The 17657-nt window shown below is 50.7% G+C and overlaps 8 protein-coding genes across 8 annotated transcripts; 2 read left to right on the top strand and 6 right to left on the bottom strand.

Annotated features, from left to right (window-relative positions):
• Nucleotides 1-102: 102 nt before the first annotated feature.
• NCS54_00193500 (Peptidase M20 domain-containing protein 2) lies at nt 103-1487 on the bottom strand (the record flags this gene model as incomplete). The annotated part of the gene is made up of 3 exons (XM_053147547.1): nt 103-617; nt 667-1348; nt 1398-1487. The coding sequence occupies 3 exons, from the start codon at nt 1485-1487 to the stop codon at nt 103-105; spliced, it is 1287 nt and encodes a 428-aa protein (XP_053003522.1).
• A 437-nt stretch (nt 1488-1924) lies between these two features.
• NCS54_00193600 (Zn(2)-C6 fungal-type domain-containing protein) lies at nt 1925-3563 on the bottom strand (the record flags this gene model as incomplete). The annotated part of the gene is made up of 2 exons (XM_053147548.1): nt 1925-3443; nt 3514-3563. 2 exons carry the CDS (start codon nt 3561-3563, stop codon nt 1925-1927), a joined length of 1569 nt encoding a protein of 522 aa, XP_053003523.1.
• An 869-nt stretch (nt 3564-4432) lies between these two features.
• Nucleotides 4433-5857, bottom strand: NCS54_00193700 (EHN domain-containing protein; the record flags this gene model as incomplete). Its single annotated transcript, XM_053147549.1, has 3 exons — nt 4433-4600; nt 4664-4747; nt 4808-5857. The coding sequence occupies 3 exons, from the start codon at nt 5855-5857 to the stop codon at nt 4433-4435; spliced, it is 1302 nt and encodes a 433-aa protein (XP_053003524.1).
• A 479-nt stretch (nt 5858-6336) lies between these two features.
• Nucleotides 6337-8273, top strand: NCS54_00193800 (Fungal-trans domain-containing protein; the record flags this gene model as incomplete). Its single annotated transcript, XM_053147550.1, has 4 exons — nt 6337-6378; nt 6437-6582; nt 6643-7935; nt 7991-8273. The coding sequence occupies 4 exons, from the start codon at nt 6337-6339 to the stop codon at nt 8271-8273; spliced, it is 1764 nt and encodes a 587-aa protein (XP_053003525.1).
• A 600-nt stretch (nt 8274-8873) lies between these two features.
• Nucleotides 8874-10037, bottom strand: NCS54_00193900 (Rhodanese domain-containing protein; the record flags this gene model as incomplete). The annotated part of the gene is made up of 2 exons (XM_053147551.1): nt 9251-10037; nt 8874-9199 (listed from the first exon to the last, which is right to left on the bottom strand). Exons 1-2 carry the CDS (start codon nt 9981-9983, stop codon nt 8874-8876), a joined length of 1059 nt encoding a protein of 352 aa, XP_053003526.1. The 5' UTR covers nt 9984-10037.
• A 2489-nt stretch (nt 10038-12526) lies between these two features.
• Nucleotides 12527-14055, bottom strand: NCS54_00194000 (G domain-containing protein; the record flags this gene model as incomplete). Its single annotated transcript, XM_053147552.1, has 5 exons — nt 12527-12700; nt 12736-12960; nt 13008-13099; nt 13149-13267; nt 13319-14055. 5 exons carry the CDS (start codon nt 14053-14055, stop codon nt 12527-12529), a joined length of 1347 nt encoding a protein of 448 aa, XP_053003527.1.
• Nucleotides 14056-14109: 54 nt separating this feature from the next.
• On the bottom strand, nt 14110-14787 carry NCS54_00194100 (G domain-containing protein; the record flags this gene model as incomplete). The annotated part of the gene is made up of 4 exons (XM_053147553.1): nt 14110-14255; nt 14321-14430; nt 14484-14727; nt 14778-14787. The coding sequence occupies 4 exons, from the start codon at nt 14785-14787 to the stop codon at nt 14110-14112; spliced, it is 510 nt and encodes a 169-aa protein (XP_053003528.1).
• Nucleotides 14788-15784: 997 nt separating this feature from the next.
• NCS54_00194200 (Hypothetical protein) lies at nt 15785-17351 on the top strand (the record flags this gene model as incomplete). Its single annotated transcript, XM_053147554.1, has 4 exons — nt 15785-15977; nt 16031-16170; nt 16268-17261; nt 17320-17351. 4 exons carry the CDS (start codon nt 15785-15787, stop codon nt 17349-17351), a joined length of 1359 nt encoding a protein of 452 aa, XP_053003529.1.
• Between the last annotated feature and the right edge of the window lie 306 nt (nt 17352-17657).

Below are 17657 nucleotides of genomic sequence, written 5' to 3' on the forward strand. Positions count from 1 at the left end.
TGTAATTAGAGTTGCGATCAAGGAATATCCATCACCCGCCAGCGAGTATTCATGATTATGAGGATTGAGCTGAGATATCTGCGCTTTATAGTTGTTCGTAGCTCACTGGCTAGCCCTCTTTATGTCATCTTCCCACTCCCTTCTCACCTCTTCGGCAAACGCGTCCTCGTTAAGTACACGCCATCCCACAATAGCCATACCTTGCCCCCATCCTACCGCTCTACTAAAAGACTTTTCCAGTGCTGCCGCGTCGGCAAAACCGCTGGTATGGTTTCCTTGGCCATGGGCCGTGTCAATGCCAAAGGCGACGTGGATACCTGGGCACACGTAGGTGACATTGCCCATGTCAGTGGAACCTCCGATGAAGTCTGACGGTTCAAAGAGAGAAATGGTTTCAACTTTTCTAGCACCAGAATCGAGCCAGGGTGTGTTGCCAGCAGCGGCTGTATCCATAGCCTGAATGAAGGCTTTACAAAGTGGGAGCGAAGATCGAAGGTCGGCGTACGTATTGATGGGCTCGTATGAGACGGTGCAGCCTGTTGCTAATGCAGCACCATCAAAGCAGGCCTTTACACGTGCCCAAAGCCGCTCTGTCGCTGCGAGTGTATCGCTACGGACTACTCAATGTCAGCAATATCTCTTGTCAAGATTCCTTGGCGTATGTACCGTAGTATGAAACGCTTGTCGTGCCGGGGATGACGCTTGGTCGATCTCCTGCTTCGTTGAAGACTCCATGAATCCTCTCATGCGGTCGGATCTGTTGACGAAGCATAGAAACGGCATTATAGGAGAGGCACACGGCGTCGAGAGCGTTGACTCCATTCCACGGCTCCATTGATGCATGTGCTGTCTTTCCCTGGAAACTGACTCGCCATTTCACGTTCGCCAGCATTTTTGCTGCAGCAACTCCCGTGACGTTCCCGCTAAGAAGGTACTGGGGCCCAGGGTGCGTCATCAAGCATGCCGCCGCATCATTGTATGCTCCAGCCTCGATAAGCGGAATCTTTCCGCCACCTCCTTCTTCTGCAGGGGTTCCCAGAAGACGCACCCGCCCTGGCTTCCCAGAGGCTTTGAGTGCATGGACAGCACCGATGAAAGCAGTGAGAGCGGAGGAGGCGATGAGGTTATGCCCGCAAGCATGGCCTATTCCGGGGAGAGCATCATACTCAGCGTTGAATACAACAAGACGGCCACCGGAACCAAAGTCGGCAGAGAAGGAGGTTTCTAGACCGTACGCATGGGGAGTAACGATAATTCCCAGTTCAGCAAAAGGGGGGGAGGTGAGGAACGAGGTGAAGGTTGAGTGAGCTCCATGCTCGTGATAGGCGAGCTCCGGGTTGGAGTGGATCTGTACGTATGAGCTGACGGTCAGTCAAGGATATTGAAGGGACATCAACCTCGTAATTGAGAGCCTTGATGGACTCGTAGTGCGAATGAATAGATGAAGATATCACGGACGGGATGTCCTCGAAGGATTGAGAAGCCATGGTTCAGCCGATGTGATGTACGGTGTGAAAGCAAGAGTTGCGGTCTTGTGCACCTTGACGTGACATGACGTAGAACTGGCTTAATTGCATATCCGTTGGCAACACCTGACGCCCAACTGGGGCTAAACTCTATTCTCCGAGCAGACCACTTCCCTCTTATTGTTAACCGATCATGATATAACTATGGGCTACGATGGGGCTGATCCAAGACTACATTTACGGCCCACAATGTCAATGGGACTTTTCCATAAGTCGTCGATAGCCACATTATATATACACCGGCTATTGCGCCAGGTTGTCGAACAATAATGCCAAATAAATGCCACGGTAAAAAGTTATGTAGAAGAACCATGATTCAATATAGGTTACTGCCAATGAGAATAATCGCTGCTCTCTGTTCGGGAATGCATGTTGTGTTTGAAAGTCGACCTGGTTACTTAACCATTGTTGTAATCCATGTCATCAAAGAATTCCGTCTGACAGTGGATGTTACCATCTTCGTCTAATAGAAAGAATCCCGCAATCCTGCCAACGATAGTCTGCCCGTGTATAACCCGGCATGTCGGCATCGAATCCGCCCACAAGTGTCGTATCCTCATACGCTCGGTCAGGGGCTCTGAAGTGTCAGGAATTGTGTGCTGGCCATCATCATGAACCCGGATATTGTGCTCTATCTCGATCACGCGTCGGGCCAACCCTGTCATCAGGTTCAGGTTCCACAGACTCTCGCGTGCACAGGCGAGGGTTGGCATAAGGCGCCAGAATCGCAGCCGAGTCTTGAGATCCCGACACTTGAGGGTGCAGAAACTCATGATGGGCATGAATCCCATGTCGAACGTGAACTTTACAGAGCGGGCATCTCCACCCTTGACCACTATTGGTACGCTCGACGCCAGACTCTCGAGGCGCTCAGCCAGACTCTTGAATCTCTCTAAATGACGGTCATAGGGTCCCTCCTCCCTCTCCACAGCCATATCGGCCATGATTCGGCATACATCAAACTGAATGAGCAAGGACTGTTGCGCTATTACACTCGGTCGCTCAGCGATTGCAGTGTTGCACCCTGAATCAGTAGATAAAAGGGTGGTGAAAAGTGTGTCCCAAGTATCCAGAAGGAAGTTCACGGCTATCCCTTCGTCGTACAAGCTGTCGGGAAATGGGTGATGTCTCAATTGTCCGACTCGGTAGTCATCACCCAGGCGCATAATACGAACCGACCGAGTAAAGAGTTCGTCCATCATAGATCGCGCGTCGGTAAATGACTGAAAACTTTTCGGCACGGAACCAGATAGGGCATGGAGACTCGGATAATGAGAGTGCTCTCTGCCAAAGAAGAAAGGAAACAGACTCAGTCGTCGAAAAATCGGCCCGAGGAATTGTCGTGTCCACTCGTATCCAACGCCGCACTGCGCGAGCATGGTGATGCCGTGTTTGCAGTGTTTGAGGGCCGCTTCATCATTTGATTGCAAGAATTCGATACAGATAAAGAGGATGCAGACAAGGAGAACCAATGGTTGCTTCTCTGGGGCAGTCATCGTCTTCAGCTCATGTATGGCGGCGTTGTAGTGGGTGAGTATTAACCGCTGATCCTGGGCCCCGGTACCTTGAGGTGAGCCAGATGGGAGCTGCTCGTAAAGGGAGCTAATGGCGACAATCGAGTGGCGTACTGCAGGTTCGAAGTTGGCGAACTGCATGACTAGATGCGTCCAAAAGTATCGGTCTGCAGGCCCCGATAAGAACGGCCCAGCAACGTCACAGAAGTATTGCAACGCTCTACCTTCGTTTCGGGTCTCAATTCCCGGGAATGTGCGAGTAGGGTTTGCCAAGAGCTGTTGGTTCTTCGGCCATAGCCGCTGCTTGTCTTGTTTCTGTGGTAGATAGCCATCACACTTACGGCCCGTTGACACACAACGATTGCATTCAGGCTTAGCCTCGTCGCACTTGACTTTGCGGGCTCTATTTATCATTTGTCAGATTCAGGGATGTCTGTCACACATTCTCACTTTTAGGCGCACACCAAACTCACTTGCAGGTAATACATCCCGTTCTGACTTTCGGACTACCCTTTCTGGCCATGACGGCGCGAGACGTCGAAAGTCTAACGTCTACAGACAGAGGATCCAAGTAGTCCGGTCACGAAATGGGTGTGTCAGTTTCCATAAACAAGCTCTCTACGCGAGACAGATAAGGCTGTAGGGCTGTAGGGCTGGTAAGGCTTGATACAATAGGCATCGGTCTCAGCGAGGATTGAAGTCACGATGCGATGAGCAAACCTACTTATGACAATCGGAAACCAAGGAGAGTTTGAATCCAAGTGCCGAAAGTGGGACATGCAGGGATTAGTCCGAGCAGACCAATAATGTTTTAACGGGGCCATGCTTGAGTCCGAGCTAATGGGGGCCATTGGGGGCCAAGGAATGGGGCTTGGAAGGGACTTTGATGATGATTTGCTGCTAATTTCGGCTGTCTGCCTTGACTTGGTTCAGGGTAACGGTGAAGACGTCAAAATAAGAGTCCCACGGACCTTTTCTGCGTTTTCATACGCGCTTTTTAACCATTTTTGAGTTTCTTTCTTGCAGATTCCAAGCCAGGATTCTGGTCCAAGCTATTCCCAATGTATTGTAGGAACCCTCTTGGCCCCGTAAATAAAGAAAGGTAAGAATTTAGCCCTGTCCTTTCGAGATGTAACCACACTCCATGACCCCATTGAGCCGACAAGAATGTCACCTCTCATTCTAGAAGAAGGCTTGGCTGATTTAAGCTTTTAGAAAAAGTATTTTAGCAGCTAAAAAAAGCCACAATCGACTGGGCCCATTTTCTCGCCAACAGGCAGTGAAAAGTGAGGTGCAGCTAATGAAGGAGATCTATGTACATTTGAGATTACATGGGACATGCCAAGGACCAACCATCCTCGAATCTCGAGCGGTGTTTGTGGGTGTTTGGTATCAGTAGAAAATGTGCGTTCCAGAAGCCTCTTTGTCTCCCCAAAAGGCCCAGCAGTCCTCAACCAGACCCCGAGGGTTGACGAAAGCAGGGAAATGCCCTCCAAGGATGTCCGCTGTCTTCTTGCGAAAGAAAGTGATGTTCCCTTGGCGTTGAGCCCACTCCAGAGGCTAGGCACAGATTCATGTTAGCTAGTTACATCTTAAGCACGAGGGAACGATGAAACCACGCACCACATTGTATCCTGCGTCGCCATAATACTTGACGACACCAACAGGCTGCTTAACGTAGGGGAATACGCCATCCAATATTCCTTCCTATTGCGTGGAGCATGATTAGCAATTAAAGCATGATGACAGACGGGTTGGGGTCCATACGCGGTCAGCTTCCTTGTAAAGCCTAAATCCACCATAGGGTCCTTGGATATAGTTCAACATAGACCATGTAATCAGCTCTTCTGTTTCCCACTCATAACCTGGAGTCAGCATCCGCATGCCTATGTACTGCCAAGCAAGCCAAGCCACAGGACTGTCAGTAAGGCTGATGGCGACCTGGAGCGGGACAGATTTCTCAATATCCCAGTATGCTGCGGTCCAAGAAAAGCTTGGGTTTGTCAACATGCTGATAAGGGCCGTCTCCTCTGGGGTGGTCTGGTTATTGGCAAAACGTTCCAGATCTGTGGAGTTTGGCGACACGTTGAAAAGGTTGGAGAGGATCGAGACCAATGACTCGGGAAAGTCAGGCGACATGGTCCTCAGAATATGACTTCCAAAGTCTCCTCCCTGGCCGACATACTTGGTGTATCCAAGCTGAGCCATCAAGCCGTTGAATGCTTGGCCCATCTCCCGGGAACCCAATCCCGGGTGACTGGGCGCAGGTGAAAAGCCGAACCCTGGCAAGTCTGGCGCCACCACATGAAACGCCGGAAGAGTGTCGTTTGGGGGATTGGTGAGCAAATCGATAATGCCAGCCACTTCATGAAAGGTACCTGGCCAGCCGTGGAGGAAAAGGAGGGGGATCGCATCGATTCGGTCAGATTTGTGATGGACGAAGTGAAGTGGGATGGGATGCGTGTAGTTCTCCCCAGCTCTGACCGTCGTTGTGAAATGCTGAAAGTTCTTGTTGAGAGACCTTTCTACCCTTCCCCAATCGTATTCTTTTGCCCAATATCGAGACCAGTTGCCCACGGCATGTGAAGGGACTCCGTCGATGTAGTCGGGTTGGTCCATGTCGACTACGAGGCGCGTCTTCTCTGCCTTCGCCTTCGTTTCGTTGATAAATGTCTGGTCGACATGGATGGTGAATGGCTGAGGCTTGTTGCCGAATTCGGCGTCAAAGTTCAAGCCATGCGTGGAGTGGACGTGGTTTGCAACAACAAGGGCTGCGAACTGGCTAGCAAGAAGTGGCTGGAGTCCGAGTGCAATCATCTTGTCGATCCAATTGCTCTTGTCTAGAAATGGTTTGTATTCTGGTTCTCCAAATGAAATCGTATTTATACTGGCACGATCTGCTTAAAATGTATCCAACTTTTGTCATGTCGTCGACCGGATTCCGATCGGACGAAACTCATCCGTCGATAGTAATATTCAACCGTGATACAATCAAAATCTTCCATGTTAGCAAGACTTGGGCCGGAGATTTGGTCCGTACATGTGGACCAACGACGTGCAAGGATGAAGATCCAAGACTTACCCACCGCTGTTCCATTACTCAGTCCAAAGTCCGCGGAGTCCGATGAACTCCGTCAGCAACAAAACTACGTGCCGCTTATTAAAGAAGACATTAATCCCAATGCCTACTCCGCAGGCTTTGGCCAATTCCTACGGACAATTCTTTCATTAATCAGCACCCTCAACAACGCGCTCACAGTCTTCCTAAGCGGAACGCCAGGATCCCCGCTGCTGTCATGGAGAACGCCAGACAACGGAGGGGCCTTGGGCGCAGAAAGGTGAACTTCCCCACCCGCCGCGGCTGGTAGCTTCATTACGCTCTAACAGCGACCTCAGGCCTGCGACTTTTGCTGTCGCAGAAAGATGCGATGTGATGCAAAGAAACCTAAATGCTCTGGATGCTCTATGCGCAACGTTGCCTGTGTATGGACACCAGGTCTGCCTGTGGGGAAGACTCAGCCCAGATCTAGCAGGCAGGATAGGTACGATTTTAATTCGTTAAAGCTCTTCAACGGTTGAATCGACATGGCTGATATTTAAAGTGCTGCGAATGATGACCGTTTCATGAACATCGAAGACCGTCTACGAGCGATCGAAGCCCATCTATGGCGGACTGCTTCAACCCCAGAGTCAGGTACCGGTGGGCAGCATATGGCAGATGCATTGAATGAATACTCTCCCTCGCCGTCAATCATCGCTGTCGTCAGCCCCGACCATAACAACGCTTTGCAAGGCTTTGACTCGCACGAGGTTGAAGATTTCCCTCTTCCTCCTCGGCATGAAATCGAGCCACTCATCTCGGACTACTTCAAAGGTTTCAACCAGGCGTTGCCCTTGTTTAGCCAAGAAAGCTTCATGGAAATGTTCCAAGAGTGGTACCAGCGTCCAAATCAACGAGACCAAGCATCATGGTCCGCAATAAATGTGGTCATCGCTTTGTCTCTGCGATATGCCGCATCTGAAGACACCATCTCCAGAGGCGATAGGGATAGTATGGCTTCCACCTGCCTGAGTAACGCCCAGTCCACCATCGAAAGTCTCGTGTATCGTCATCAAGATCTGAAAGGATTGCAGGTTCTCCTGGGTTTGGTCTTCCTTTTCCGGGGCACCGCCCATCCTCACCCTACCTGTGTCTTGACCGCGACCGCTGTGAAGCTAGTCCATCGACTAAGGCTTCATCGGAAGAGCGACATAAATCCTCGCAATTCCGCAGAGAGGGATCGCCTATTCTGGATTGCCTACATAATTGATCGGGATATCTCGGCGCATACTACTGAACCATACCTGTTGCAGGATCATGACATTGATGTTGATGTCGACGGATGTACAGATTCGAACGATACGGCCGGATATCTATTCGCAGGCAACGAGGGACTTGGCATCAACTTTCTCCAGCTTCGAATCCAATTGGCTCACACACAAGGCAAGGTATACGAACTCGTTCATTCTGTTCAAGCCTCGAGGTTCTTTGCAGGCCGAAGGCGGGGGGCCACTGACCGTCTGCATCGAATGCTTGAAGAGTGGTACAGCAAGATCCCTGACCACTTCACATTTGGAAAAGCTGCTCTGCTGGAACGTGTCCCACGAAGGCATTGCATCTCACTGCACATTGCCTATTATCAGTGTCTTTTCTCAGCTCACCGGGTTCATGCCCCCAACATGATGTGGGTGCAACGCTTGACAGACTTTAGTGATGGTCTTGAACGAGATGACATAGATGACTCGGAGGCAGGCCCTTCGTTACTACCACCATATTGGCCAACCCTGGTGGAAGCCGCGAGGTCATTTCTGGCATTATTGGATCTTATTGAGGTTCATGATTCTGCGTTACGATGGTAGGTCCGGTACTTCAAATGCTACAGCCCATGACTACAGACTAATGTGAGAAAGGAGCGCAAGTTGCACTTGCCAAGCTGCAGTCATCATCCTCGCAGCAAACAACTTGGCCATCTCCAAGCACGAGCTGCATGACCAGATCGAGGCCGATGCTGAGAGGATAGAGAACACCCTCAAGACGGTAGAGCAGAGGCTCGGCGAGTTTGGTGATGGATCGCTCAGAATGATGTTTTCAGCATGCTTCGATCTGAGCAGCAGAGCTGCATTGGCGGTGAACAGGTTTCGTGAAACTTCGGCGCCCAGATCATTCTGGGAGGAGGACGAAGTAGGGTTGTGATTTGTGCTACTTGCCAGCCCGAGCGTGTTTCTTTATTATTGTCCGCAATGATGACAAGAAGCTATCAGCCACAACAGCAAAAAACACAGTCATTAATACATGATGGTATCAAAGCACAATACCGTATAACACCTTAGAGAGTGTTTCTATGGTTTCTCGTTAATAGCCGCCGAGTGCCTATACGTTAATGAACGAGCTTTGATGTGACCCAGCCACCGAGTTTGGCTTGCGTGCGGTGCATGATAAACGTAATCTCGATCAGGCTTTCACATCTTATTTCCTTGTCATACACGCGGTTTCCGTCCATTAACCACCGACGTTCGCGGTGTTTTCTTTTATAAATCACAATAAGTTCTCAAGACTTGCATGTGTGACAAATCCTGGATATCTTGTAGAAGCTCTCCATGGAATTACTACAAAGACGGAGAAAAGACAACTACCTCGGCAAAGGGCATTGAGTGTTATTGAGAAAAAATGTCATAAAAACCCACGATAAAAGGCAATAGTGGTGCCTTGATAAGAAACAAAACAGATATACTGGTACCTTGCACGTAACTCTGGGGGCCATTCCAGTATACGGCCCTTCGCCCTCATCCCTCATCAATCCAAAATTCCTTGTTGTTTACAAAAGTCAATGATCTCAGTGATGCTTCTTTCCGGACTAATCCAATCCCGCCCAGCCCATTTCCGAAGCAGCCCAAGCGCAATATCTTGTTCAATCTTATAGGTCAAAGTAGGGTTACCGGGTACAAAGTCATCGGGGAACTCGACAGTAGGATATGCAGTGCGCATGATGGCCAAGCAATCGTTCCAGTTTAAGGATCCAGCCAGGACCTGAATGCGTGAACCTTTGACATCTGGGTCGATGGTTGCCGCGACGTAAATGCTAGCCACGTCAGAGACGTGTGCGTAGTATACTGTAGACACTGTCGTGATCAGTTTAGTAACTTCAACAGCGAGGCATCGGACCGACTCACCAGCTGAGGTGTCTAGCATTGCATCTGTTTTCCCAAGGTACAACTGCTGTAGGAGCTGCATCGGCAAAGGCAAAAGATGCCTTTCATGCAACGGGTCACCCAGGATCCAGCAAGGACTGACTGAGTTGACTACCCATGGCAGCTCATTCTCCTCCACATACTTCCACACTGCCTTCTCAGCTTCAACTTTAGCAGCTAAAAACACGGGAAGCATACGACTCCACTCATACGGAGGTGGTGCCCTCGCTGCCTTTACCATATCTTCATTCCACGTCTCCAAGTTGGTGATTGTCGACGAATCGTCAGGTACCGGCATGACGGCCGCCCAAAATGTCGATGAGAAGACGAACCGCTTGACAGAAGGGGCCTTGGCAGCAGCACGGCATACCGTCAAGGCAGCCTCAACAGTTGCGGGAATGGTCGTATCGGGATCTGGCGAAATATCACTGACGATTGCAAGATGGATCACAGCCGCAACACCCTTCACGGCTTCGTCGAAATCGTCGGGCTTTGATGTGTCGGCGAGAACCAGCTCTACCCGCCCTTGATCAACAAACGGCTTTACAGAGGGATGGTCGAGAAGCCATTGGCTATATTCAAGGTTCCGAACTGTACCGCGCACATTGAAGCCATGCTTGAGCAGCTCCATAACCACATGGCTACCGGAGTAGCCATTGGCCCCAGTAACAAGGACCCATGAACCTTGCGGAATGGCAGTTGGTGATTCGCTCATACTGAATGACTGCGGGCGTGAGGATGAGGAGGAAATGATATTAAGAGGACGTGAGGAGACAGAAGAGCTGGTGAGCACGGCGCGGGTCATCCTCCCATTGGATCCAGTGTCATTGGCGGGGTAGGTTCCACTATAGGGGCTTTGGTCGATGATAATTGGTTCTTATAACCGCCCCTTTTTGTGGCTTTCTTATCGCAAAAGGCGGTCTCTCTAGTACTAAATACAGCCTGCCTGCCTGTCAGACGAGAAGTGCTCAAGTTGGTTTAGCTTGAAGTTGAGCTTTATCGAGGAGAGCGGGGTGAGCACGCGCTGGGCTGCGTCGAACCCTATACTTGGTCACCTCGCCTTTGACGTGCGAACGCAAAGGGAATGTCGATTATACGTTGCCGGTATGGTTGGCTCCAGGTGTCGCATTGCACTGTCGGTATTCAACCATGTGTATCACTCACACCCATATCTCCTTACCTAGCTACTCTCGTTGGAACCCAGTCCAAGAGGTGAGGACTCTTCGGCAATCGTCAGCAAGACAAGGACAGACCAGACACCCATTACTTAGAATGCATGGCCTTCCCGTCAGGGTCCTTCCCCAGTGCATTCATTATCCCGCCCAGCACCTCGTCCTTGCTATTAAAGTTTTTTTCGTCAAGGGCAGTCCGGATCTTCCTCAAAATGTGCGAGCCTGTTGGGTCCTCCATGAGACTCTTCTCTTGTTCCTCTGTGAGCTTGTCGAGGAATTCTTGCAACATCCCAGCCACAGGATCCATGCTGGCAGGCTCTGTCACAAGCCGGGAGCCATCGGCCACCACTTTAGACCCTTTTTTGGCCTTGTCTCCGAGAAGCGCCCCCCAAATTGTATGAACTAGCTTCCATGCTCGCGCTGCGGCTATCGTCGAGAGTGCCGAGACGCCAGTCGAAATCAACTGAATGCACCCGAGTGCCTGTGACTCGCTGAGGCCGAGCAGTTCGAGATAATACTTCTCAATCTTGACAAGTGTGCCGTATGTTCGAGGATGCAAAGTGGCCATGCTGCTGTACAACCTCTTGGTCTGTCGAAAGAACTGTAGAGCCTCAGAATATGGCTCCTGAGAGGTCCAGAAAGACAAGTTGCCGGTGACGGATCGCATCTGCTCGAAACGACTGGGAAACACGCCAGGGAGGACCGGATCTCGCAAGGGTAGCTCAAACAAGCGAACAACAACAGGATCATGGTTCGGCATAATCCCCACCTTTGTTTTCTTTGCCTCGGACTTGTCTGCCAGCTCTGCTTGTGGTGGTACCTCCGTAGTAAAATGAAGCAACGCCGGGCCAGTGATTCGCCACGCACTGCAAAGAAAGTTCCTAGGGCAAGTAATATAGTGGAAGTTGGACCGTCCGAAAAACTCATACTTGTCTCGATACTGAAGAAGCTCGTTGAAGGCCTTGTCCCACTCGTCGATATCTCCCTCCATAGGCTTGGACTGAGCTGAAGCGTAGATCCAGTGGTGCCATGTTGGTGTGAATGAATGACGACGTTGTCTGCGGTAAAGATCACTGAGACTGGCCAATTGCTCCAACCGATCAGCATCCCAATTGGTAGGCCTCTTGAGCCCTAACTTTTCAACCCAATTGGTCGGGTTCCGTAGTTGCTGTATGTAATACGGTCGAATAATGGCGTCGAGGAAACTAGCCCGGCCTGGGACCGAGAGCCAGCTGTACGCCTTGGCTGATACGGCATCTTGTACGAGAAACTTGGCAGTGTCATGAGATCTCTGTAGGAACCACTGACCAAGGAAGACACCTTCGACAAGTCCAAGAACGATGGTGCAAGCCGAGCATATGAGTACAAGGAGCATGCACAGCATGAGCTTACTCTTGAGCCATCGCCAAGAGTAGCGGATGTAGCCGAACATGGAGGGTAGAATGTTGCTGGTAGCAATGAAGGGATGAAGGGTGATATGAAGAGAAGGAGGCAATGCAAAGTTGAGGCATTGTCTATTTATGAGCTGTATTAAGTAGGCTGGAGAGGGTATTGGCTCTCCCTCTAAGCGAGGGACCAATTTAAAATTACATGATTGTTACCCTGTTTCGACAACTCTGGCTGGTCAGAGAGCGAACGTCTGCTGCCTAGAACAAGGATTGAGTGAGTGACCCACTCGCCTCCAGGGTTGGGCACAAAGACACTCCGTACCAACTCGATGAAATCTGCTTCAGAGCCACGTTTGAACCGATGATTTGGCCCTGCCAAGAGCTTTTTGTCGGCAGGGGAGCCACAAAGAGCCGCCTAAAGTAGGGGTGGCTCAATGTACTTTTTCCCAGATCCCAATCTTCATTTCGGTTGCTGAACTTTGTAGTCTTAGCAGTTTTGGGTTACTCCTTATAGTGAGCAGAGTATTTGTATACTTTAGTTATTTATATATGTACTAACCCGAGCCTAGAATGCAATATTAATAAGATCCTCGAGACGTATCTATCTTCCTTAATATTCTCTTTTTATGTATATTCTTCCTAAACAAAGCAGCATCCTTCAGCATGAAATAGAAATCCGTGACCCATCCATCCATCCTCTATTCCCCTCCCTGGCCCCCTGTTTCGTTGGCCCACGCCCGTATCTCTTTATTGACGACCTTGCTTGAGCAGATCCACGAAATCGCCGCCTCCCCATCGCGTTTCGAAAATACGAGGATGTAGTCGGTTTTACTGCGCGGGTTGAGCGCAACGGCCTGATGGAACGTAAGATGCTGTGCTCACGGCACCACCGTCTGGGGAAGCTTACAAGTACGTTCAGCGGCTTCTTGGCTTCCAGAAACTGCTGGAGCTGTGGGTAGTAGTTCTTCAGATCACACCTGTACCTCAGCTTCCTGCTTGACCCGTACGAGATGAGGTAACTGGTCCCATACCCCAGTGCGACGGCCTTTATGTCACAGTCGGCTTTCTTCTTGGACTTCTTGACCACCTCCTTGAGCACGGTGACGGTCGTGTCGTACGCGTAGCAGCTGAACTGGCATGACAGGACGAAGCAAGTTTTTTGAGCGGTTCTATCCTCACTTGGACGGCAAGTTCAGGGGCAACGGGGGCGAACACCTCGCAGTTTGTGCCCTCGGCGCCGATGAGCAATATTATGCTCGGTGGACAGACGGCTCTTGGAGCTACCTTTCAGTTACCATAGGTTGCTTGTTTCGAGCTTACCCCAGGACTCGTCTGAGTAGCGCGCAACCCACGAGGTTTTGTCGTCTAATCGTTCCCCGACTATTGTGGCGCTTGCCTTGATTCCTGGAGGCGCGCGTCGATCGGTAACAAGAACATTGCTTGCCCAGACCTGTCAGTACTTGCTTGGCTCTGTCATCAATATGACTTACCTGTTGGAACTTCTGCCGCTTGTCAAACTAAACTCGCTTCCAAACCACGAGACTGAAACCGGTGGGACCTCTTTTAGTTCCTTGGCTTTTCCACGCACGGCTCCGCCATCAGCTGCTCTCTTGGGCAGATTGCCGTGCGCAGCATGTTTCTCCTGCTGCTCCCGCAGCGTCTTTTCCATGCGGGCGACCCTCTCGTCGCGCCGGGCAATGAGACTCTCCATAGTTACACGGAGGGCGGCCGTCTTGTTCTCCGCCTGCTCGATCATGCGCGTGTATCTGTCGCGCTCCTCGCGCATGATCTTTTCCATCTCCTCGTCGTTTTTCTCCATGGCCGCCTCCATATCCGCCTGCACCAGCCTGAGCTGCTCGGCCCATCGCTCCCTCTCCTTCAGCAGCTCGCTCTGTAGCTCCTTGCCGGCCGATGTCTGATCTAGCGTGAGGCCCTCGTCGACGAGCTGTCTCTGCAGATCTGTGACGAACTTCTTGTCGTGGTTGGCCAGCTGGTCGATGATCTTCTTTGCCGACTCTCGCGTATTGTAATGTCGGTGAACCGCGCTTCCTTTATCAACCATCCACCCCCAGAACTCCTGAGTGTTCATCAACTCGGCCTCTCTTCGGTAGCCTCTCTTCTCCGAGACCTTGTCCCACATGGTGGTGGCAAGGATCACCTTCTGGAGGGCGTCTTCTCCGCACAGCTCTCTGAACAGGACCAGATTTCTCTTGGCTGAGCCCTGCATCCGGACGTCGGTAATGAGATGTAGGTATATGATGCCATGAAGCAAGATTTTGTTTTAGTATGAGTCCGCGAGCCACGCAGCGATTTCTCTGAGGACCTCATTATCACTCTTATCCGTGTCGTCAAACCCGGGAGTATCGATGAGATAAACGGTGCGGTCCTCAAAGAAGTTGCATGGATAAACATCAACGGTTGTTGTGCCTGGTTATTGTCAGATCCTCGCCTGCTGCTTCTCTTGCCCTAGTTCATGGCTTCCAGTGACTCACAAGCTTCGAGGCGATGGCCAATTTTGACGCGTTTCCCAGAGCACATCGAGATGAAGGAGCTCTTGCCCGACCCTGTGACGCCCATTACAGCGATGAAGACATCGCTCGGCCTGTCTCCAAAGTTACAAAAGCCCTCGGTGCAGAGGAATTCAGTGTCGCTCACTTGGGAGTCCGGCCATTGCGAAAGCCTTTTGACTTTGGTAGCGGTGAACTTGAATGCTCCTCCAATTCGGAATCCGAAAAACTTGCATCAGATTCGGATCCTCCTGAATCGTCATCTGACTCTTCTATTTCGACTCTTGGTGGCTCGTAGGTGGTAGATGTGGCAGATGTCCGCAGAGGGCCCGCAGACTCGGGAGGCGGCAATCTTTTATATTCTGGTACGTTGAAGGTAGAGTAGGTAATACCTGGTCATAGTTCAGCGTGAATTTCCTAGTATTGGAACGATGCAGCTCACTGGGTGTCATCTTGGCGTCGACCACGAGTTGACTTGATTGAGCAGCTACTGAGAGAATGCCTCGATCTTATAGTTCCTTGACTGTGAATTGAAGGCTCGGCTCCGGAACTGGCGTCGAATTTGACTCATTTGAAAGTGCAAATCCCACTGGACACGTCACAAGGTCAGCCGCAGGCCGCAAGGCATAATGAGTCGCCATATGCTATCATAAGGCGCATCAGAGCATCTGCAGTCAAACGGTGCTCGATTGGGTCGAATTTCTGCAAGTTGGTTAATCAACCCAGGGGGGGAGACAAGGATGCAGCGAGCATTGGCCCTATTATCAAGGGCACATGTACCTCATAAGGCCATCAATGATGCCGACTAGACCATTCCATTCGATGGATACTTGAGCAATAACGGAATTCCTTGAAAGAATGTGCCGACATCTCTTGGTAAGATCCCTCACATGCAACGGTTTCTCGTTGGGCTTCAAGCACTGGAGGCTTTCATGGTCGGGCATCTACTGTACTACCTGCAGGTGCATCCATCTGGCCACCCTCCAGTTGATATCTACCCAATGAACTGGAAGACACCACAAACTTCTCCACAGAGTTCCCTGCCCCTGGGCTTGAAAAACGCCGCGCCGTTCGCCTGAATGAACGCCTTGAAGGCTGTGCTTATGCCCAGGCGGATCGTTGGCGAACAACCCCTCTCATTGGGAAGAAAAGAACTCCCCGGAACAGTTCTTGGCTTTCTCTCCTAATATTCGAGTTTTCGTCATCTTCAAAACTTACACGTTCGTTTTCATGTAGTCTTTGGCGTAGTGTCATGTTTTTCCCGTCGTTCTTCCAATTTAGCCCACCTTTCTCATTTCTCTGATCCATTCATTACGTCGCATCACAGACAGACCCTTGTTCTCACAGAAACCATCACTACGTATACAGACGTCACGGGGGTCCAGTCTCATTTTCCATCGACATTCGCCTTCATTCTGTTGCCTCAGCCAAGAGAGCTTCCAGTCAGCTATGGAGGATACAGAAGTAGACACAGGAACACTGGCCGACGAATTCCGACGTTTCTCGGCTTTCCTAGGTCTTACCAAGCCTGACCCGAGGGATGTCTTTATTCTTGTTCTGGGGAGAACAGGCTCCGGCAAAAGCACCTTCATCTCCCGATGTACAGGCAAAGATGCCACCGTCGGCCACGGATTAAACTCATGCAAGATTATCCTTGGAGTTGATAGCGACTGAAGTTTCCTAACAGTCGCCCAGGCACCAGGTCCATAGATGTCTTCCACTTCACGCAGAATGGACGGCGGGTCTACCTGGTCGACACCCCCGGTTTCAATGACACTAATCGCCCCGACATCGACACTCTTCGTATCTTGGCTACTTACCTCAGTGCCTCGTATGTAAATGGTGTCCGCATACACGGCCTGGTTTTTTTTACATCCTATTTCAGATAACCGAATGGCAGGGTCAGCGTTGCGAAACATTAACATGATCAAGGCCGTGTGTGGATTCTCATCCTACGAGAACCTCGCCATCGTGACCACCATGTGGCCCGAGGAGACTTCATATGTGGAAGCAAAGAGTCTTGAGGATCGGGAAAATGACATGATGACCAACGATAGGTACTTTGGTGACTTGGTCGCCGAGGGCGCAACTATGTTTCGCCATGGTCAAACAGAGTGCAGGAGCCCGTCTAAGAGGCTAGCCTCTGCCCAGGACGTTACCAGCCATCTCGTGGTCCGGCTGGAGAGACGTGCGCCTGAAGTTCTCCGGCTGCAACGGGAGATGGTCGACGAGAAGAAATGGCTGGGTGAGACAGCCGCGGGCAACGCGGTCGCCGAGGATCTCGAAAAGGCACGATCAGCGTGCAAAAAAGAAATGATAGAACTCGAGGCGAGCATCAAGAGCCGGCTGGCTGGGGTCAACGTGGCATATGCTGCCCAGCTACAGGAACAGAGATCGGACATTGACAAGAGACTCAAGGTGGTGGACCACAGCAGGCAAGCGCTCAAGAAGTGGATGCGAGACTTGCACAAGCAGGAGGAGAGGGCTGTGAGACAGCGGGTTGAAAATGTGGATAGGAGTCTCCGCGCCCAGATTTCTGAGAAGGAGAAGAGGATAAGGAACATAGAGAAGTTTCTGCTGGAGCAGAGAGAGGAGACATGGAAGGACGAAGCTCAAGGGCACCGAGAGGCCCCCCGACAAGGGCAAAGACAGGAAAAGCAGAAGCAACCAGAATGGCAACACAAAGACCAAACAGGGGCACGAGGTCAACAGCTATTCAACTCGCACCGGCCGGTACGAAGCAAGACTGGAGAAGGCGAAGACAGGGATAGACTGATCAGCGACATGAAGGAGATCGAAGAATTGAAAAGGAGGCTTCTCAAGAGCCAGGACGCGTACGAGAGGTTCCACGGCCAGACAGACAATCTCTGGAACGGGACAATGAATGGAGTTGCCGCGGGGGTAGCGTCAGGTGTTATCGGTATCGGTAAGAGCTCCAACATGTGCTTTCGGAAGCTGAAGGGTATGCATGCTAATGTGGGTAGCAGTATCGGTAGCTGCTTGTACGGTGATGTAGTAGAGGTACCTAATGTCCTGATACCCACGATAAGGGATAGAGACCACTATCTAGAAGTATAACTACTATTCTAGGAGCATATAGCACAAGCACTAATTGAGGGGTAAGGATGTATCTATATATATAGGACCTCGAGATATTATAACAAGGAAAAATACACATAGATTAAAGTGATCTACAAGCATTGGCCATCCTTCTGACAAGAGATGCCCTTATTTATCTTGTAGAAATACTTTCCTCACTAACGATCTTCTGGCTTAGTTAACCCATCAAGGGCCGGGCTTTACCTATAATAAAGAACACATT

This window comes from Fusarium falciforme, chromosome 1, assembly GCF_026873545.1.
Source record: "Fusarium falciforme chromosome 1, complete sequence".
In the NCBI taxonomy this organism is placed as follows: Eukaryota; Fungi; Ascomycota; class Sordariomycetes; order Hypocreales; family Nectriaceae; genus Fusarium; species Fusarium falciforme.